Source organism: Talpa europaea, assembly GCF_964194135.1.
Source record: "Talpa europaea genome assembly, chromosome: 13".
Taxonomy (NCBI): Eukaryota; Metazoa; Chordata; class Mammalia; order Eulipotyphla; family Talpidae; genus Talpa; species Talpa europaea.
In genome coordinates this window covers 70,302,360-70,325,774 of record NC_140080.1, presented here as the reverse complement: position 1 = coordinate 70,325,774, position 23,415 = coordinate 70,302,360, and the positions used below count along the sequence as shown (strand labels likewise).

The following is a 23,415-nucleotide window of genomic DNA, read 5'->3' as shown; positions in this document are numbered from 1 at the left end:
CCCAACACTAATGATAAAGGAGTGATCACAAAAATCTGCAAAGAGCTGATGAGTCTCAACAACAACAAAGAAAATAATCCAGTCAAAAAATGGGCAGAAGAGCTTAAAAGAAACTTCTCTGAAGAGGAAATGCAAATGGCCAACAGGCATATGAAAAAATGTTCAACATCACTTGTCATCAGGGAAATGCAAATCAAAACTACCATGAGATACCATCTTACACCAGTGAGAATGGCACATATTAAAAAAACTAGCAACAACAAATGTTGGCGAGGGTGTGGAGAAAAAGGAACTCTTCTGCACTGTTGGTGGGAGTGCAAACTGGTCCAACCACTGTGGAAAGCTGTGTGGAGATTTCTGGACCTACTAAACATAGAGCTTCCATATGACCCAGCAATTCCACTCCTAGGTATTTACCCAAAGGACACAGAAACATCAATTCCAAAGAACACCTGCACCCCTATGTTTATAGCAGCACTGTTTACAATAGCTAAGCTTTGGAAACAACCCAAATGCCCAAAAATAGATGACTGGATCAAGAAGATGTGGTACATATATACCATGGAATATTACTCAGCATTCAAAAAAGATAAACACATGCAATTTGCTGCAACATGGATGGCGCTGGAAGGGATCATGCTCAGCGAAATAAGCCAAAAAGAAAAAGAAAAATACCGGATGGTCTCACTCATAGCAGGAATCTAGAAAACTTAAATAAGGGACCAGGAAAATGAATAACTATAAGAAAGTGAAAATCAAAATCAACAAAAAACTATGAACCAGAGACACTTTTAGGGGGGCGGGGGCGGGAGGGGAGGGATTGGGGTCAGAATGGGGGGCTGCAATTGTATGGGGAATATAACAATAAAATTTATTAAAAAAAAAAAAAATAAAAGCTTGGAGGGTAAAAAAAAATAAATAAATAAAAGTTTGGAAACAAAAAAAAAAAAATACTAAGAAAATCATCAAGTGTTCTTGTTGGACAGGAGAATACACCATGGAATAAATAATCTGAACAATACTGCTGTATTCTGATTCCCATCAAAGGTTGACCCTCTGATGTACTCTGGGTCACATTTCCTTCTCACATTCTCACTGATGTCATTATTGTAACTATCCTCCCTCTCTCTTCCAATATAAATTTCTGTATGGGTTATTCTTTACAGCATACAAACATGCTCAAATAGTCCTTGACTTTGAGAAAATACAAAAGAAAATTAAAAACCTCCTTGTATTCCCTTTCATCCTTTAGCTATAGTACCATTTATCAATTCCTAGTCACAACAAACCTTGACTATTTTTGCTGCTTCCATTGTTTAATCTACCATTCAAAACAATTCATTGTCTCCAATCTGGCCAAGTTCTGGTCAAGGTCATCAATAGCCTCCAAATCTAACAGTTACTTTTCTGTTTTCATCCTTCTGAAAACTCTGAATAGTAAGTATTTGGCTATGTAACTCACTCTTTCTTCCTTGAAATTCTGTATTTTCTCCCTTACTCAGACAAAATGAGTACCTAACTGGAAAATTCAGGCGTAACTGCCTTTGTCCTGGAAGTCTCCACTAGTTACAAATCAGAGTATTCCTCATGGACAGCTGTACAGACTTTGGGGTCATTTCATTAACCTCGCAATAATGTGGTGCACATTTTGCACAGATCCACCCTCATTACTTTATGTCAAGGTTATCATTATTCAGATTGTGTACCAGCCTTGCTAAGGATAAGACAGTGGTTCCTACGAAACCACTTCAAAGCCCAAACTTGGGCCTCCCTGGTGGCGCAGGCAGTTGAGCGCTGCACTGTGAAGCTGTCCACAGCCTCTGCAGTATGGATTTGATCCTGGCCAGCAGGCGAGAATCCCCCATGGCGAAGCAGACCTCTCCTGTCTCACCTGCTGCTCCCCTCAGCAGTGTATTTCGTCAGTCTGCCTGTCCTGTTCCCCACTCTGTCTCTGGTGAATCCTCTCACCCTCCTGCACATCTGGCCTGTACTCTGGTTCTTGTACAAAAATAAATAAATCTTAAAAAAAAAAAAAAAAAAAGCCCAAACTTGTTCCATGGCCTGAGGTGACTTATGATAGGCCTCTCTCTACCTCTTGCCTAATTTCCCTTAGGTAGCTCCTCTCATACTGGCATTCCTTGTATTTCTAGAATACCCCAGGTTTGTTCCTGCCTTATGACTTTTACACAGATTGTTTCTTCTGGACTTCACCTTCTTCTTGCCATTCATCAAGGCTTAGATATTACGCCCCCGCCCATGCCATCTGAAGTGACCCTCCAGTCATTCTTTATTAACTCATCCTGTTTACCATCTGTTATTTTATTGTTAATTCATATATTGCTTTGTGGTTTTAACTTCCCATGCTGGAATGTAATGATCGAGGTCAGTAAGTTGCAGCAGTTGGAATCCCAAATGAGAGCTGGTAAACAGCAAAATTCTATTGTGAACAAAGTCCCAAATAAGAGTCATTACAGGAAGAGTTGCCATATATTCTTTAAAAAATTGATGGGTTATTAAAAATACACACACAACAACCTAAACCAAACTAAGAATCACTCTAAAGATCAAGTCAGCAGAAAAGTGAAAGATAAGTTTCAAAGCTGTAAGATAACACTCTTAGGTGAAAATAATCCAAATTGTGGAATGTTATGCTCACCAAGAGATTAGTTCTCATGGGTTATGCTCTGAGCTCACAGCTATTGCAGCTGTGAATGTCAAAAAGATTCTGGAAACGATCAGGAAATAAGGACAAAAAAGGAAAATATGTTGTCTCTGTACAGTACCATGATCTGCCTGCACCTTTTATCTCTAAGAATGGTTTCAAATGCTATACACCAAAGGTGACTTCACAGAGCTGACACACTTGGGGATAGGAATCCAAAGTCAATAGATGAGGAATTGTGTGATGGTAGAATTCAAAATGAATATTCATTGTCAATAATCTAGGGAATATATGATTTAAGTTTATGATATCAAGGAAGACATATACTCTCATCTTTATCAGATCCCAGGGTTTCAATAGTAGAACAAATACCAGGATAAACAGACACTTTTTTTTTTTTAAACAGACACTTTTAAAAGGAAATTTTCAGGTAACAAAAAGGAAATAGTGCCTTATACATTTATGGAACATATTATGTTAAGAAACAGAAAAAATGAGAACACCCACATTTGTGTAAAATCTGTTAAAGTTTTCATATCTATTTTTAACATTCTAACCCCCACAGATGTAAGCATTTTATTATCATCACTCTATTTTACAGATTTGAAAACAAGGCTCAGAAAGTGACCCTGGTAATAAATAACAGAAGTGGAATTTAAAATGATCAGAACTTCAATTTTTTTAAAAAACCTTTCCTCTTTTCTATGCCACTTCTGGGAAATTATAAGCAAAAATTCAAAGGCTCAAAGAATGCTTAGAAATGGTTCTAGATTATAATTCAATAAGGAGCCACAATGGAAGCTGCAAAACATATGAGCCTTTCAACCAATGTCAGGGTGTCAGTTACACTGAACCTACTCATAGTAGAAACCTGGGCTGGATAGAAAGATGATTAATTTGTCCCAATGTTATGATTTTATATTTTAGCAAACAGACTCATAAGAATTTGACTTTAAAAGTAGTTCCCTACATACTTTTATTATTGCTGTCAAAATCTCCTAGCACTTTCTGAGAAATGTGACACAATCTGTGAAGACACTGAGCTTTGTTGGGATCTGCCATAAATACCTACTCAAATTGACCATCTGATTTTCTCACAGGCTAAAGGAACTATTATACAGAATTGACTATCACTGAGGGATTTAGTTATAAGTTTCCACTTTCCATAGTATATTTTGGTGTTTGAGAAGGTCAAAAGAAAAAAAAATGATGACCTTAATTTGCTGGAAGCATCTATACAATCATACCTTTCACTATAGGAACCACTGCAGGTTAATGCTTTGTAAAAAATGATCTTCTCATTCTCTCTTTCAAGCTAATAATCAACGAGGAACAGAGAAATGGACTGCTGGTCCCTGGATCGAAGACCTTAATAATCTTCCATGGGCTTTGACATATCATCACATCCTCCTAAGCTATTCCCATCACCAAAATATCAGCCTTGGGTGGCTCCCTAAACCCTAAAATTAGATGATTTTAATGATTCTCTAATCTCTAGCGTCAACTTCTCTTTTAAGGGATATTTGATATTTCTGCCCATTATGAGACAGTAATGCTTCATCCCTACAAGACCAAGACTTATTTCAGTGCTCCTGCTTCCGGCCATCACCATCTTTTGTCATGTTGCTATAAGATGTACAGAGCTGTGCCTGAAGGGACAGTCCCAGAGGCACACATACCCTTTCCAGATTATAGTTCTGATGATCCCATCTTTCCATTCTCCTCTCTGAGCTCGTGACAAGTATATAACTGAGCAGCATAATCATATTTTCTGCCATTTTCAGTAGGTGAATTATTCAATACCTTTTACACTGGAAGATTGTTTGTATGCAATGGTCACAAAATCATTTCAGCTTTATTTTCACTTTCAGCCCTGTCATTGCTTGAATTGATATTACTGCAGAACCACATCTGTTACCAAAGCCAAAACCTCATATTAAAGCTGTATTCCCCTTTAGGAAATCAGGGCTTCCAAAGAAGGAAAGTAAGGCTGCAAAATACAGGGTTACATATTTCCAGCACATCAGCAGAAATCTCTCTACCTATAAACACAAGGTTGGAAGAGCTTAATGGCATTTGTGAAATACTGCTTTAAAATATTTTAAAATCCCAAAGTTCAATTGCATTTTTCTAATCCAACAAAAATATGATGAAAGTAGCAGTAGCTCTGTGTTGTTGATATAGGCATCTTTCACATTCCTGGAATGAGCAGCAGCTTGATAGCTTCAGTTATCACAGTGTTATTTAACTCTGTAAAGTGAACCTAGGACACTGTTTCACCTGCCTCAAATCACAAATGCAAAAATAAGAATCTAGAGTTCAGAAATTTGGTTTCAACTGAGCTTTTTCCCTGGAATTCTCATGGTCCTCAACTGAGCTTCCTGCTCCTTCCAACTGCTTGGAGTTTTATCAAACATTTTATTTGTGTTTTAAGTAAGTTCCAAAGACAAGTAGCTTTCAAACTGATTGCATGAAGGAAAAAAAGGAGTAATAACCAGCAGGAATATTTTAACTTCTGCAGATATAGACAGAGAAGGCTTATGTGAACTGTGCAGAGTGCTGAAAAGCACCGCATCAATCCCCTTCTTCACATACAGAATAAGCTATCAAAGGACATTTCCAGGGCCTCCCTGGTAGCGCAGGGGTTAAAGTCAGCACTATCAAGCTATCGCCAGCCACTGCAGCACAAATTTGATCCCTGGCCAAGGAGCTAGCCCACATGGCCCAGCAGATCTCTCCTGTCTTGTCTGCTGCTCCCCTCAGCAGTGTGTTTCAGTCAATCTGCCTGTTCTGCTCCCTACTCTGTCTCTGGTGAATCTTCTCACCCCCACACCTCTGGCCTGCACCCCAGTTCTTGTATGCATAAATAAATCTTGTTTTAAAAAGGACATTTCCATCTCTTTTATAAAAAAAAGAAATAAACCAACAATCATTATTTAGGCAGATGGACTTTAAAGAGTAACAGTAGATATATTAAAAGACCTGGTTAAAACCATGCTATTGGGATTTCATCTGATATATATGCCCTGAGGTTTTTCCTAAGTTTTTTTTCCCTAAAGCATTAAGATGAAAGTAAAGTTGTACAATAATTACAATTTAATTGAATTAAGTAACTATAAATAGTTGAGGTATACATCAGTGTTCTTTACATTCTAATTTTCAGCTTAGAGAGTTATTTTGTACACAAATTATCTTCATAAATACCACTCTAAAAATACCAGCTTTGTATTTTACAAAATACACATATGCCATTAAACATCTTTTAGTATAGTGATGCAGCAAATTGCATTTAAAGGTACCAACAATCTCTGTTCACAACCTGCTTTCAAAAACCAAGAATATATTTTAAAAGTAATCTTAAGTTAGATTTTTATTAAGAAACTTACAGAAAAATGCTAGAAGTTGAGACCTGCTATAGAGAAAATTGGTAAGATAATAGGATGAATATATTGAGTTGATCTGAAAGTGCTTCTTTCCTGAAGAATTTGGACAAATATTTTTTGGCCAAAAGAATATTTTCCCCTATATTTCAAAAGGAAATTTTAAGGTAATAAAAAATCTACATACCAAATAGTCCATGATTAATACTTAGGTAACATATTTTATTAAAATATAAATTTTAGGTAGAAAGTACTAAGTAGAAATACAAAACATACAGAAGAAAGCTGGTATTTTAAGAGTGGTATTTATGAAGATAATTTTTATACAAATTATTATAATTCTCTAAGATGAAAATTAGAATATAAAGAACACTGATATATACCTGGACTATTTACAGTTATATAATTCAATTAAATTGTAATTACTATATAACTTAACTTGCATTTTAATGTTTTAGGGAAGAAAATCTGCAAGTATATATATTGATACAAAAAAAGATTCAGTCAATTGAAAGAACAGAGAAATGACAGGTGAAGAATTATCCTGTTTGTCTGTAAGATTTCCTTTCATCTGTGAACTGATGACCCAGTGCTGGGGGGTTAGTTTCACTTCCAGTTCTAACACCAGTGATTTCCTTTAGAGTAACATGCTCATCATCTTTTACTGAAACATGCTGTCTGCTATAACTAGCTCCAACAATAATCTTCAGCTTCTACATGGGAATCAGGGATGAAGGAAGTGGGAGAGACATGTGGTGCACAGGCAGGAAAAGGTGTGCATGACATAAGGTCACCGGCTTCCAGGAAGCCTGCTAACAAAACTGACTGAGAGATGTCTCAAAGGCTGAAGTCTAAGAATCGAGCTAAAGCTAGAATTTGGCATTTCAGATAAACTTTTCAGTTTATCAAAAAAAAAGCCTTTATGACAAATGAAAACCACGTTAGAAAGATACACATGAAACCTTTCTAAAGGGTTCATCAAATAAATAATAAAGGGTCCTGTTAGGTTCATAAAGATGGAAAAGTGCTGTAAAACTGTAATATAAGGGTATAAGTTTCTCTACTTGGGTGTTTTTATGTATTTGTATTATCCCCTCTAATGAAGAAAATTTTTTAAGTACTGAAATTACTTTATTGACTGTAAAAAAGGGAAGACTTAATTTAAAAAAGTTTTAATAGGAGGATCTTAAAAGGTAGATTTCTAATTTTTGTGGTCATATGTCACTGCTAAAGAAATGTTCATCTGTAGGTGGTACAGAGGGATGTCACTTTGCTTACTAATCAATGAAAACCCAGTAAACCACCAAATATTTATTGAGGAATATGATTTTACTCTTAAGAAACCAAGTAAACTTAGTTTTGAGAAGCCAGGGAAACATGCATGGAAAACCCAACAAAAATATGAAACCACTCTTAAGTGCTAAAACTATTTGCAGAGACACCTAAGTACCGTAGGGTTAGTTAAATTTTTTTGATGAACAAAGACCTAAGAAGGAATAACCAATATTATCAGATAAAACCAAATCAAACTTGCATGATCATTCTAGTCCTCAAGGAGTTTAAGCTTGCAGGCTGAGGTACCAGGTATTCAGCGACCCTAAGACATTGCAGAACTTTGCAAACCACAAAGAGGGAGAGCTCTCATCTTGCTGAAGGTGATCAAGAAGAACAGGGCAAAGGTGGCATCTGAGCTGTCCTCAAAGGAGACATTCCAAGCAAAGAGAGAGAATCAGAACATACAATGAAAGACGAGTTTGGGCAAACATAAATTATGGGTAAGGGGAGGTAATGAGGGTAGATGCTGGAAAGACAGATGGCAGCCAGGCTGCTCAAGGCTTCAAAAGCCAAGAAAAGCAGCATTTTAATTTAATTTGGTAGGTAGTGGGGTCCCAACACTGATTTTTGGGCACAGGTATCTTTAGAGAGAAGAGCCTACACTATACCGTTTTTAAGCTCCAATTTTGAGACCTTATCTTCTTCTGGGGTAAATGAGATTAAGGGAAGAGTCCTAATACTTATACCCTTCATCCAACTTCTCAGGAATCTCTGAATCATTGCCCAAGTTGCTCTAACAACAGTTCTATATGCCAGGCCACTCTATGAACTCTAGGAGTCATAGCTAAGGGAGAGGTTTTCAGTTCTGGGTAAGATAGAGTGGGGATAAAATGCAGTGGTATGAATCAATCATCACAAAACTGCAGTCCATTTCTACATGATGAACCCCTCCTTTAGGTTGTTCTTGGCCAAGGTCACTATCCCTGGGACTGAAGGGTTGGGGGGTAGATCCAGAATCCTTCCCAGATATAAGCCATTTCAGCTTCTCTCCAAGGTCTGCAGGTGAGGGCATCTTATTTATCTCCCCTTCCAGCTTATCCCAACCAGTTCTCACCAATACCAGTAACACTCTTTACTTTCCAGAGGCAAGTATCCCCATCTACAAAGACATCTGAAAAAAGGCCTAATGAAAAGCCTAAAAGGTAGGATTGCTACCAAAGGAAGGCCCCAGCAATTACAGAGGAAATACCACATAATATTCATGCAGATTCTGACACATAAAGGAATACTTTTCTATAATTGACTTGCTTTCTTTTTATTTCACAGGTTAATCCCAGGATACTTTGCTGTTTTAAGCAGAATTCTACTATTAGAAGGAGCCCAAATTAGCAGGAATACACAGTATTTCCTTTCAGGATTCAATCATATGACCACAGGAGAAATAAATGGATGGAATTTAATTTTAATTAAAAAAAAAGCAGGAAAGTATTTTTTTTAAACAGAAGATTTAAACACAATTTCTTATAATTTAAAAGTTTACACACACTTTTGAATTAAAATTTGGATCCTTCTGCAGTTTCTAAACATCTATGAATTGTCATACAAATGTAATCTAGAAGAAATGGAAGTGGAGAAAGATCCTCCTTATGAAGAAAGTTAAATGAAACTGCAGGAAATCATGTTGGTATAAGTTCTACATTTACATGCTTCATATTGTCAGATAATTTGGCCATAAAAACTTATGTGTTATTAATACATGGGGAAGAACAAACCCTTGGAAGGGAAGGGACAAATAAAGAGAGGTAACTTGCAATCTGCCAGAATTACGTAATGGTGAAAGGGTGGAGAAAACCCAATTTGCAGAGTGAGAGTTATTTTAAGAGTTGCCAAGCAATTCAACTATTCTGTTTCCAGGTGTGCAATGCTAACATGCCCAAACAATTGACAGTGACTTCTGACACTCCTTATTCTACAGTGTCTACACGACTGACAGAGAGAAAATTTAAAAACACAATTCAGGAAAAAATAGGTCAGAACAATCATTTTCTTTGAGGAACAACAGAACATGAAGCTACTTGGTTTGGCCATCTCATTGTGTGGAACCTGGATCACCTACCACTTCAGGTTTCCTCTCGCCCATTGGTATTACAAGCTATCTGATGGTGCTGATGTCTTTACTTTTGTCTAGGGACTTTGTTTTATCTTTGCTGAGAAAAACTTGAAAGCTCTGGATACAAGGAGAACTCTGATAATACAGAAATAGATGTGATCTGTGTTGTTTTTTGTATATAGTTGTAGCCCCTGATTCTAATCTGTCATTGGAAACACTGTAGACATTCAAGAAATAACTGCTGACTTCAGAAATAAATAAGGCAGTATGTCAGGACATCAAAATGATATTTAAATGGTATCTGTAAGTCACAATTTACACCTTCTTCTTCTCAGCTTGAATCCCACCCATATTAAAAAAAAAAAAAAAACCTAGTTGGAATGTTATTCCGATTAAATTCCAAATAATTCGATATTTATTGACCAGCCACTAAATCTGCACGCTGTTCGGGAAAAGACCCAAACAAGGCTAAGACAAGGTTTTCTGGATTGGAATAATCTTTCATTTCTTGGAATACTATCACCTTTATTATCCGACATATCACTGTCACTTTCTTGCTCCTTGATGCTAATATTTGTTCCAGAGTCTTAGGCATGTGTGTACATGCATTGAACATTGCACTTCTCTCTCTTGGATCAAACTTTTTCTGCCAAAAATATCCTCTTGCCACCTTTTACATTTAAATAGAGATTTCCCAGTCACTCAAGTTTAGTGCAAATACCACATCTTTTTTGAAGTTTTTCTTTCCCTGTGCAGAATTGTTTCACTATAACAGCTGTGGAATTCCAAAAGTACAATTTGCATTTTAAATTAGCCCTCTCTCCTGGTTGATTGGTGAGTAAGACTAGGGATGGTATCCAACTCATCTTTCTACTGAGCTAGCACCATTTCTATTATGACTGTAAACCACTGGCAGTTCTAGAATTTCTTGATGGAGTTAGGAAACAGACATCAGACTAAGGGAATAGAAATGGATGGGTGACTATTCTTAAACACTGCATTAGCAAGGTCCTTTATATAGACTAATAAAACATCAGTTTTCATATAAAAGAAGGAACTGGAAATACTAATGAAGGCTTTCAGCAAAGTTACTGTCCTACCAGTTTAGTGAACTGAATTAATGAATGCTTGAAAAACAGTGATACCTTGCTACATAAATCCTTTGGGGGAACCAAGCTTCTAACAAAATTATTCCAGAAGATGTGATGTTCCACTTCTTTCAATAACTCAGAAAGGAAGAAGTGAGGATGTGACATCAAACTGGGTACAAGCTTGTTAAAGCACGCTGTGGTTCAGCATGAAAGGGCCACATTCTTGGGATTCAAATGGCGGAACAAGCATACGTGTACATGCGTGTATCTCCTCGAAGACATGGCCCTGTGGTTATCATTTCACTGGCCAGGAATTATTCTAAGAAATTTTAATAACTCTTCCAAGGCAAATGGGAAATTCTCAGAACAACCTGTTTTGCTTGGAGGAGAATTTAGAGGAGAGGAGCAAGGAAAACAGTAGAAGAAGGGGCTCTCCCCCCGTGCTATTCTTGGTAAGTCAAGCCAAGGTAGGAAGAATTTCATGAGACTGGGAGCAAGAGCCTTTGGTAAGAGAGGTCTTGATGGTGCCACTGAGTTACACCCTTGCCATTAGTAGAAGTACCAGATGTCTTGTGTCTTCAATTAATACAATTGAAAGGGTAGGAATATAGACTTCTTGCGTAATTCTTCTGTTCCTAGAGATGTTCCATGGGCTCTTGATAGGCAGATGTGGAATCAAAAAATCAGAATCACAGCCATGTGTACACATGCACAAGGAGAGCATGAGGCTGTGATCCAAGGCCTCTCCAGTCCTATTGTCAGCTGTGAACTCTAGCTCCTCCGAGCTTCCATCCTCTTATATAAATAGCAGTAAAAACCTCCTATTTTTCCATGCAGGATTGTTAAAAAGTTAAATTATACACATAAAAGCGCAATGAAAATGGTAAAGAGAGTTATGTAAAAGTTGAGGCATTATGACCTCATTATGCCCTTATAAAACTTGGTCTTGTGTGTCTGGTTAAGATAATAGGAATTATAAAAATGAACAGAACTGAATTGGATTGTTTCAGATATGAAATAGGAATCTCCAAATGCATGTTTTAGATTCACAGGGCAAAGAACAAAAGAACAAAATGAGGTCCTTGGCCTCCAGTTAGCAAAGAAAGGGTATGTACACATTCCTAAGATCTTCCAGTTTATCTACAGAAAAACAGCTGAGGATTTCTCCAATCCTTAAGTTCTTAAGTAATCACAAATTCATTTATAAATGGAAATGACTATTTTTTCCTCAATTTTATACTAAAATCTATCTTTTAGATGATTTAAACTGAATAGGAGAAAGGGGGGAAGCAATATAAAAAGAATATTTTATAAGGAATATATCCATCAAATAATCAACATATTTAGAAAAATCAAAATACTTTAAGATATCCTGGAACTTTTTTCTTGTTATTTGTTTTTATAGATCTTGGTGAAGGACTTCAAAAATAAACACATTGGGTGGGAGGAAGGAGCACAGGGGACTGAGGTGATGGTACACAGGTGCATTGGTGAAGGAAATTCTATAGGGACTACACCTGAGGGGGTGGGGGAAAGCAAATATTGTTTAAAAATGAACAATGATGTAAAAAAAAAAAAACACATCATCCTAAGTTTGAAAAGTAAGTCACTTACCACACAACAAAGTCAAAATCAGAGAAGAAGGGCTCTAGAAGTCTCTGAGATTATGAATTACAAATGAGTCCTAAATTGCACCTTGTCCCTGGGCTCTAGCCCTTTGATGCTCATATCCTTCACTGGGATTCCTGGGCATGGAGTTGGGCTCCAGGCAGAAAACTTGACTGAGTCAATACTGGGGCTTTGAAGGATGCTTTGCTGGTCTAAGTCTTTTATTTTCACCAGTGTCACTTTCATCGTTGGGGCACACCCTACATATTTTTTGGTGGCATGCCCATGTACAAGAGTTCTCACCCCCTGCCTCATGACCATGGACCCATGCATGGCCTTTGAGCAGATGAAACGCAGTAGTCTTAATGTAGCAAGCAGATTAGAAGAAAAAGAACCTGAGTGCAAAGAGTCTGTGAATTAGTGATACATTTTTTAAGAACCTTGTAGACTGTATTCAGCAACCACAACTGGGAATTTTCCCAGGTAAGGGAAAATAATAAGATGAAAGATAAGAATTTAACTAAAGGCATTGCTTTGTACAAATTCCTACAATTATTAATTTTTTTTGTAATCTTTTTGAGCATTCTCAAAGATAATCATTCATTTAAGTCTCTAATAATGTCATATATTTATTCGTTTCTGTTAAGGTACTCTATTAAGGTCCTTGTGGTTACATGTTTCTGATTTTTTCATTAAGTACGTATATTGTTAGCAGTCAATAAAGTAATTTACGCTGCAGGTTATATATTTTCCCTGGTCTGTTTTATTTCTCCTAGTTCTGATATTCATCTCTATCTAGGAAGGACTCCAGCAGAAATGGATAAGAACAGAAAGGATACATCTGTAGGTCTGTCCCTGTGAAAAATACTAATGGGGTTATGTGACACCTATTATTACTGAGGTTTGGCTTTATGGCATTACTTTAAAAGAAATGAGCAATTTTATGGTTTCCAGAGAATATCTCACATATCTGTGTAGTTGCTTCAAACAAACAGAGTAAAAAAATTTTCACATACTCCTATGATGAGATCATTGGGGACAACTTTTTTTTTTCCTCTTAAAGAAGACAACAGGCTTCATGCATTGAAGGGCTGTACCTGAAAAAATCCATGTTATCTGATGTACCGATTCTCCATGGTCTCCCCCCCCCCCCCACCTCATCTGACACAACAGGGAGGAGGTGTTTCCCAAATGATCACCATCCTGAGTCATCAGGCAGTCTGGCCACTCCCAGAGAACCTGAAGGCAGTTCTTTCTCCATAGACTCCCAAATCCCCACACCCCCTTCCCACTAAGAATGCTTAAAGTCCTTCCAAAACAGCACTTAGGGGCTCGAGTCTGTAAGGCAGCATCCTGTGGTCCTGAGGTCTTACAGGACAATGACCACCTCTGATCTACCTGGGTCCCCAGACCTACCCGGAAGCAGAGTTCAAAAAGTGTCAAGTAAAAGGACACTGATTATCAAAAATGAACACAGAAATGAGACAGATGAAGATGTGGCTGACTGCTTTCAAAGGTTTATCTATAAATTTCAAATGCAAAATTTACAGGGGCAGTTTCACAAATGGAGATGAATGCAGACACGTCACACCTAATTAGCATTATGAAATGCAGAAAACAAAAAGTCTAGTTGTGGTTATTTTCAATAACAAAGTATATAAATAAACTGACTTAGAAGGAAATAATTACCATGGTCTATCAATATATCCTATTCAAGAATAAACCCCCCTCTCAGCAAGCACATTGGCTGAGACACTGGAATATATTAGGAACTGCACCTAAGGCTGGGCCCCTTTCCACTTCCCATTATCCACTTCACTTTTGCCTCCTTGTTTTCTGATGAGTTGGTATGCCGAGACCAAGCAAACTGATTTTAAAATTAGCTTAGTCAAATAAAATAAGAGAAAAACTGTCAGCAAAAACAAAACAGAGACCAGCTCCCCCAACACCTCTCCAACATAATATATACATCCCAAATATAAATGTGACTAATACTCCATTGCAAAACAGTTACATCTCTAACAACAGAATGCAATCCAAGATGACTTAACTCGTGTACAGCAAAGAACAGTCCATGATTTTATAAAGCTAAGTAAGCTCTCGAGCTTACAGACACTGACGAAATATCCTTACTTGGTTTCAGTTCAAGACAGTCAACAGAGAAGGTCTACTAAATTTAGACTCTGGGTTGATTTCATCACTAACCTGTCCTCCTGATGGAGGTCTCTGTGGACAGAAGAAAGCAGGCACAGGGATGCCACACTGGGCTGGTACCAACTTATTTAACAGGCATAGGCTGCAGCCAAAAATGGTCACAAAGACAGCTCTGCTAGACTGAGAGCACCTGTAGGTATTACAGGTTCTGGCACAGTGGAAGCTACACCTTTGTGAATCCTGGAGGCGTACTGTGCAGTCCAGGCCCTTCCCAACAGTCCTCCAGGGTCCCGGATTGTAATATGACTATAGTATTACCAGCCGGCTTTATAAGTCTTCTTGGAAGAAGAACATATCAGAAACTTAATCCAAGAAAAGCTCAAAATAATTTGGAGAAGTACAAATTGAAATTGAATTAAATCCTGATCATTCTTATGTTTTTTTTTTTTTTTTTCAGCTAGTCAAGAAAATACATTTCCCATATTAAAGAATGGGTTCCTCTGGTTTACATTAAAATGCTAGCAAGCCCAGGAAAATATCTGAGCTGTCCACCAGAATGGTGACAGCAGGGGCAGTGCCCACCTTCCATGGGGACTGTATCTCAGCATCTGTGAAAGCTGGCTGTCTGCTTGTCCCGTAGAATAGAGGCTGCACAGAGAGAAAAAGACTGCACTGGTCTGCTGGTGTCGGGAGAGTCACTGGTCAGGAGCTTGCTGGCCCTACAGGCTGCTGACTAAGCACAGGTTCCAATGGCTTTGCAGGAGGATCACAGGTAGGGAAAAGGACTGGGACACAGAGAAATGGATGTCAGAAATGGTATTTTGGGGCAGAAGACAGAGTGAAGAAGAAAAAGCAAAGACATATTTCTTCCATTCTCATCAAACTTCCCTCTATATGTCTTTTCTCTCTTCCTTTTCATATTGTCCATTATCTTTTCTATAACCTCCAATACAGTATCTCCAGTTGCTAAGGCTATTTTTAGAAATTTTTAGCACCATGCTGCCCATTTTCCCTCTGGAGTACCTTACAAAATATCTAGTAAATTGGTTTGAGCTGGTACGAAAGTAAAAACAAAACATCTCCTCATCCCACAAAAACCATACAAATTTTGTAATGCAATTGAATTACAGTATAAAGTGTTTCTAAGCTGAACCAATTTGGTGTTTCATGTGGTTCAATTCCCAATCTCACTATAAGAAATTCACAAATATTATTCATTTTCAAAACAGATTTAGGTGAGCAGTATACTGTTGTGTTAACAAAGGAGGTGAGGTATCCATATCATTGAAAGTCTGCTCTGCATTTACACAGCCCCATTTACCTGAGATTTAAAGGTGGTTGTTTTTCAGCAGAAATGAATACAAACCAAATATGCATATGTGCATGTAATCTAGATTTATTGTTCAAAGAAAACATTCATAAGGCTATAGCCTTCGGATAAAATAACAGGAGATAAGAGTGAATTATTTTCATTATTTTCCATTTACTATCCATTTCCAAATATTATACCATCTCACACGATCTTTCTTTTAAAAGATCTTTTAAAAAATACTTACACGGAAACAAAGGAGCTGTCACATAAAGGCAGACAATTTTGAAGCAAAAGGAACACCAATGTGAAGCAGTATTTCAGATCTTTATGAGTTAAAGCAAAGCTGAGATTAGTTTTAATATTAGCTGGAGATATCTCTCAGATGGGAATTTAAAAAGAACTAGATATAGTGCAAATAGGGACAAAATGCCCTATAGGGAAAAAAAGGGGGGGGGTCTGAAGGGGTTGTCAGGATTGGCGCCTAAGTGTCTAGTGAAGATTAATTTCTTCTATTGAACAAGAAAAAAATCAGTTTAAATATGTGAAGGTATGTTGTGTATTATTCCATAACATATTACTAAAGTAAAATCACACACAGTAAAGAATTAAAAATTGAAGGAAAAAATTATCTGCGAAATTTGTCTATTCATAGGTATGATGAGGATAAATTGCTTAGGAAAGCAGTATTTGATTTCTCATCCTAATAGTACTGTCCTAGCTGCCTTAAATGTCTTACAGAACAATGAAAGGTATAAATAAATAAATAGAAATAAAGCATCGTCCTCTAAATGCCATTGCTGAAGACAAAAGTCACAGACTAAATTATGAATAAGGACACTGTGCCAGATAGATTTTGGATTATTCCACTTTACTCTCAGTGGTTTGAATTTCTCTAAAATGCCCTGCAAGCTACTGGCAGAGTCACGAAAATACGTGGGGTGCTTATTACAATGCAGGTTTTAGGTTTCACCCCCAGAGACTGATTTAGAAGGTCAAGGATCCTAAGACTGCATCTTTAAGGGGCTCTCCAGGAGATAAAGTATATGTTCCCTAGTTTATACTTTGAGTAAACTACAGCCTAAAATAAAAGATCTCTCTTCTGTGGAAATTAACAATTTTTTTTTTTTTTTGCGCAAAAAAACATTTTTCATAGTAGAAAGGAACCTTTAAAGCTACTTTATCTAAACCATCAATCTTGTTACCTTAAGGTTGTCAGTGAGTTATCCTAATGGAAATAAACTGCTCATAGTGATGAAAATTCTTTGTTCATCAACTGATAGAAATAAAGACATAAATGGTTTTTTAGAATTAAATGCATAAGAATCCTTCACTAATGCAGCTTACATTTTTGTTGAATTTGTCTTGAGAAATTTAGGAGATCTGCAAGGAAACTGTGTATTACATAAACATAGTACTGTATCTCAACAATTCTAATTTGCTCTCATTTCAGGCAGTTTTTCATAGATTCCTTTAACATTTAAGACCTATGACTGGAAGTTTCTTTCTGACTCTCTTATCAGCCCCTTCCTTCCTGTGTTTCTTTTTCTTGGTAACTACCCACTCTCCTTATCCACATGGACATACACTCACTTTGCTGGCAAGAGATACATTTATTACAGTACAAAGTGATATGTTCTATTAACGAAGGGATTGCTAATAAGATAAACTCTTTGTGTTTTTGGAGAAACAAATATAAAATAAAACATCAGAGAGCTCCAAAATGTACTGCAAGATGATGATTGTGTGCAGAGTTGAGTAAGATACAAAAGGGGTTGTTTCTGACAGCCATCTCAACAGGTCAACAATATATATATCTGTGTATCATCATAACCTAAATCAGTTTTTCTCTAGCTTGTACTGAAGGCAGAGAACTGGTGAGTGAGCACCTGTTGACCTCCAAAATCACAAACATCATGTCTGAGACCTGGGCACTAACAGGATTGGAGAGGTGATGCCTAGACCCTGGCCAATTTCACTGTGTTCATAGAAAACCAAGGGCGTATTCAAAGGCCAATAGTATTCAAAGTTTGGTTTCTAGTCTATTCGGATCAAATGCAGACCTGGCGAGAGGAGAGTATATCTGCGGAAAGAGTGCCGGGGTCGGTCATACTGACTATGACTAGTGGGGGCTTCCCAAACCCTGCCGAGCTGCCACATGAAGTCTTTTTATACACGGCCCCCAGGAAAGAGGGCAGAACACCCAACAGCACTACATCAGCTAAAACAGATCCTTTGTATCTATTATGTCTTCTGGAATTCCACAGGAATACAGTTAGGAAGTATTTTCTAACATATTTTCATGTCAGAGCCAGAGGCAGAGAAGACATTTCTATTAATTCACACGAAGAAAGTACTTTTGTTTCCAAAAGAAGACTATTTCTTTGATAAATATGCTAACCTAAGAATGAATGTACTAGTGGTGTGTTTTTATAACACACCCCCATTTCATCACTGAAGTTGAATCTTTTTATTTTTCCCACAAGTTAACTCAGTATGTATTCCCTGTGGACCTGTTTTATACCAGGCATGGTGCCACCTTAGGTATTTTGACAAGAAATAAAGATAAAATACAGTCCTGTCCTCAAGGATTCTTGATGCCTTCAGGGAGTGGGAGTTAAACCTTCTAAAGGCGTGGCAAGCATTATTCTCGAAGGTTGAGCAGTGTTTTGGAAACATGAGGAGCCTCGGAGGCTGGGGAGCCTTTCACAGGAGCAACAACTGAATCCATTTCACAGTGCAAACTGGATTTCACCACAAATGAAAAAAGAGTTTCTCAGCAAATGGAGCATGAAAAAGAACAGAGTATTTTGTGGAGTTGTGGTACAAGGGGAGAGATGTGGAGGGTGAAATCAAGGTTTTTATCCTGCAGAAAGGAGCTTTTCAGCCATGTAAAAAGAGTTTTAAACTTAACCAGTAGACAGGACAAAATGGATCCCTGAAGGCTTTTAAGGAAGGATGTTGCAAGATACAACTGTGTTTTAGGTGGAGAAGTATGGTGGCTGACAGTGGATGCCAGAGAAGAGGCTGGAAGGCAAGGAAGGAGGTATTGTAGAGCTCCAGCAGGACCATTCAGAATATATATCAGGATGGCTCTACACTTAGATGCTCACGCATACATCTCCCCCATGTTCCTTAATTATACCAGTTTTGCCCCTATAATTGCATATCAATATTGATAAATATTTTTTCTGTCCAACGTATCATCTGTGGTTCATAAAATTACATTCCACAAATAGACAATAAGCACTTAGGGAAATACTTAAAAGAAAAGCTCTTACCTGAACACAGCTGTTCCACTTTTGTGTAGTTTAAAGATACTATGTCATTAACCCATGCAATGATGTCATGTCTGCTCATAGTCTCTTGGGTTATCGAGGTAGAATACACATTGACCGCCATTCCCCAGCTAGAAAAAAAAAAAGAGCAAGCAAGTTTATTGACATATAAGGAAAAGATTAACTTGGAAACAAACAAAAAAGATACCTATTCAAGGTCTGGAATCTCTGGCAGAATTCAAAGGGATTTAAGTCCTGCTTTGGCTAATCCTTTTAGCTTCTTTTTCTATTTTACATAAATTATGGCTAATTATGGTTAATTAAAAATAAAAATATTCACACAGTAGCATTTTATAGCTCCTTCGACTGGACTCAAATCTTCTTCAGGTTCTGAGATTTCCAGTTTATCACCTAGTTTTAAAATTTCAGTTTCACCCCTAAGTTAATGTGCAGTAACATTTACACCTGATAAAAAGTTATCAAATCTATAAGCAGTGTGCGCTTCAGTCATCCTGTAGCTTTTCAATGATCCTCATAGCGCTTTCATTACAAGTACTCACAAGCTGCACCTCTTCCAGTCAGCTGATCCTGGAGAGGTAAATTGCAGCTCCACCTTCTCCAGCTGCTCAGGCTAAAACCAGAGTTTTTGCCTCTCACCACTATCAAGTTCATGGGCAAATCCTACTGGCTCCACCTTCAAAGTATGTTTGGAAGGTGCTACCCTGACCTAAACCTCCTCCAATTCTCACCTGGCATTGCTCTCCCAGCTGGCACTGTTGGCCCTGCCATTATTTTTAACATACAACCAGAGTGACACTATTGGCATAAAGCAGAACCTTTTTTGCTTAGTTCAAAGCCCTCCAGTAGCTGCTCATCTCATTCAGTAAAATCTGAAGTACTCACCATGCTTTATAAGGTCTTCCATATCTATGCTCCTTGACACCTGCTACCACCCTCCTCCTCACTCCACTACATCACGATAATCAGCCTGCTGGTTGTTCCCTGAACTCTCCAACTCAAGGCCTAGGCATTGCTATTGCTTCGGTCATAAGGTTTCCCAAGCAGTTTCTAGGCTCACTGCTCTCACATCCTTCAGGTTCCACTCAATCCCACCTAATCAAGGTCTCCATGAGAACAGGGATTGTATCCATTTAATTTTCTAAATGTTCAATGCTAGACTGTGTGTGTGGGTTTATATATATGTGTGTGTGTGTATATATATGTATATATATGTATGTATGTATATTTTATATGTATGTATATTTTATATATATGTATATATATATACACACACACACACATATATATATAAAGTAAGCAGGATAGTAGGTAAGCTAGAAACATTTTTAATCAACTTTTATTAATGTATTCCTTCTGACCATTCCATGACATTCATTATTTCTCCAACTTTTCACAGGAGTGGACCTTGTAACTGAGAAGATTTTGTGTTCGTTTTGATTAAAATGTTTTGATATCTGTAATTTCAGTGCAATTGGTTTCCTTTTCAAAAAATTAATACATTTGTTAAGAGTAGCTTTAGACTGCCAGTAAAATTCAGTGGAAGTAGTTTTCCCACAGCCATACACAAATGTAACTTCCCCCACTGTCAACATCCTGTACCAGCTAGGACATTTATTATAATTGATTAGCCACCAACATAAATGCATAATCACCTAAAGTTCTTAGTTTACATTAGAGTTCACTCTTGGTGGTGTGCATTCTATGAGTTGTGACATATTTTTAATAACAAGTACTCACTGCTGTCATATTCTACCTACCTAACAGTTTCAGTGCCCACAAAATCCTCTTTGCACTGCAGATTCAGTCCTCCCTCTCGCCAAGTCCCCAAAACCATTCATCTTTTCACTGTAAAAAAGTTTTACTTTTTCCAAAATGACAGAAGTTGTAATCATACAGGTATGCAGCCTTTCCAGATTGGCTCTTTCACCCAGCAATAAGGCTCCTCCCATGTCTTTTCATGGCCTGATAGCTAATTTCTTTTAGTACTAAATAATAGTCCCTTTCTGAATGTACCACTCACTGAAAGATATGTTGGTTACCTTCAAATTTAGGCAATTATGAATAAAGATGCTGCAAGCACCCATGTGTGGACTTGAGTTTATGTGTGGACTTGAGTTTTCAATTCATTTGGATAAATATGAAAGAGCACGATTGATGGACATTAAGGTAAAAAGTATGATTAGCTTTGTAAGAAACTGCCAAACTGTTTGCAAGTGGTGGCACCAATTTGCATTCCCACTCACCAATGTCTGAGAATCACTGTTGTTCCACATCCCACCAGCATTTGGCATTGTCAGTGTTTAGGATTTTGGCCATTTTAATGGATATATACTGGTAAAAAAAATATTTTTCTCACTTAAGCCTGGTTGAAATTTTGCAATTTTACTAATTTAGTGGAATATACAACAACTAAATGTAATATATGTGTTACACACTTTATTTTAGGTTTTTTTTTTATAAATATGCAAAAGAAGAGAGAAGAGGATAACAAGATGTGTTTACTTTTTGACTCCAACAATTACCAATACTTGGCCAATTTCATTTCACTTAAACTCCCATCAACATTCCCTTCCCCGAATCCCACACTCTGTCCCCAAAATCAGATTATTTTGAAATAAATGCTAAGCATCTCTTCTCACCAAAAAGGACTTCAGTATGTGTCTCTAAGAGATAAAGATATTAAAAGAAAAAATCCTGGCCACAACACCATTAGCACATCTAAAAATAAAAATAATTTCTTAATATTGAATATATACCATAAAGTCTTTGTGGTTTTGATTCAATTTGTTTACATTGTGATTCTTTGATATGTGTTTTAGGTTTTTCCCTCCTTTTCTATAATTTCTCCCTGGCAAATAAAAAAATTGTTGTTGAAGAAACTTTGTCCTGCAGAGTTTCCACAACTTGGATTTTGTACACCACATCCTATTGTTGTGGTTTAATATATTCCTCTGTACCTTGTAGTCATATAAACTGATCCTCTGATCTAGAGGCTTGATCTGATTCAAATTAAAAAAAAAAAACAAAACTCATGAGAACAAAGAAACAAATCTTTCCTTGCAGGCTCTGTCAATGAATCACACTTTCCTCCAGGTCTTTTTATCTATAACATTCACTTAAGGACAATAATCCTACCATATGTAAAGAGACATTCAGCTAACAAAGGCAAGTAAAGACACTAGCTGCCTTTAAGGAGCTCATTAGAGGACCAGGAAACAATGAAATAGCACCTGATTTTTGCTTTAGGAAAACTCCAGTTAATGAATTACTTCATTCTAACCTCTACCCTATTGCCTTTCTAACCAACACAGCTGCTATCTCCAGAGACCCTGGGGTAAGAGAAAACAGGTGTTCAGGGAAGGGTGGGAAAAGTAGGATAAGAGGACAGACCAAAAATAAGGGTATATCAATGAAGAAGGATGACTGTTTTACAATTTCTTAAGTAAAACCATAGTACCTCAAGTAATAAATAGATTTCCATAACTACTTCAAATTAGTAGCAATGAAATCAATATACTTAATTTCTATTTATCAATACTATTCATGCTGATTAGAATACTCATATAATCTATTTTCTGCAAATTTCCCCATATACTTCTAACTTTATTTCCTTTGTGGGTCCCTTTTGCTACCTTTGTTAGTTTCCCGTCCAAATGCTCAACTCCTTTTGATTTAGGCAGGAGAGTTCTGGGGCCAGAAGCCTCTCTAGACCTCCAGTAAAACAGGTGGTGTCCAAAGAGGTCTGCCATCTACTGTCTTCAAGTTCTTCTTTTCCCCAATTCCTTCAGCTCCCATTTTTTCTACAGGTGCAACTTCAATATATTCAAACATAAATTATCCAGTGACTATATAATTCACAGAAGAAAATTTCTATTTTTCCAAATGTTAAACTCAGAACTGGTGAGAGAGTATTTGCTCATCTCAGCATTTCTATGAATATTACTCTAAACTCTTAAGATTTCCTTAAACCGCTACTCTAATATTCCAAGATTTCATTAAAATTTCTCAGGTCTCAATCTATAGACCCACATAAAGATACAAATACCTGGCCCTGCCTACTCTTTGGAAATGTTGTGGGGATAAAACACGGATTTTTTTCTAGCATTTTAGAGTTAAAGTGATACCAAGCCCCTATTTTCATCCTCATAAATTTCTGCCAGGGGGAAAAAAAAAAAAAGAATCCTGCCAGGAAAGCAGGGCGGTATTGTATTATTACATGGCAAATGTGGGTTCCTATTTCTTATGAAGGTAGGAATTAAAGCAATTCAAAATGTTAATTTTTTAATTTGCAGAGTAATTTCTAGAGACTCAGTTAAGAAAAATAAATGGCTAGGAAAGGTAAAGTAAGGCCAACTGCTACAAATAAACAGCTAAGAACCGGTGCAGGGTTTATTCTGTCTGGATCTTCGGCATGCCTTTTACACAGGAACAGCAGTTTATTCTTAGCTGACCTGCCATCTGATCTCTGAGACATAAACATTTCTCTCTGTACCATACTTGCAAAAAAAGGAAGTCAACACACCTTCT

General features: G+C 37.2%; 1 protein-coding gene across 3 annotated transcripts in view; it reads right to left on the bottom strand.

Moving 5' to 3' along the window:
* The window catches only part of MAPRE2 (microtubule associated protein RP/EB family member 2), a gene marked incomplete at both ends in the record, with an annotated part of 149,092 nt that overhangs the window by 47,862 nt on the left and 77,815 nt on the right, over positions 1 to 23,415 (bottom strand). For 2 of the 3 annotated variants that reach the window (XM_084252485.1, XM_084252484.1), the window contains one exon: positions 18,871 to 18,998. The exons of the other annotated variant lie outside the window; for it this stretch is intronic. In XM_084252485.1, coding sequence (XP_084108611.1) covers positions 18,871 to 18,998 — 128 coding nt within the window. The remainder of the gene's footprint in view (positions 1 to 18,870; positions 18,999 to 23,415) is intronic. 3 annotated transcript variants of the gene reach the window in all.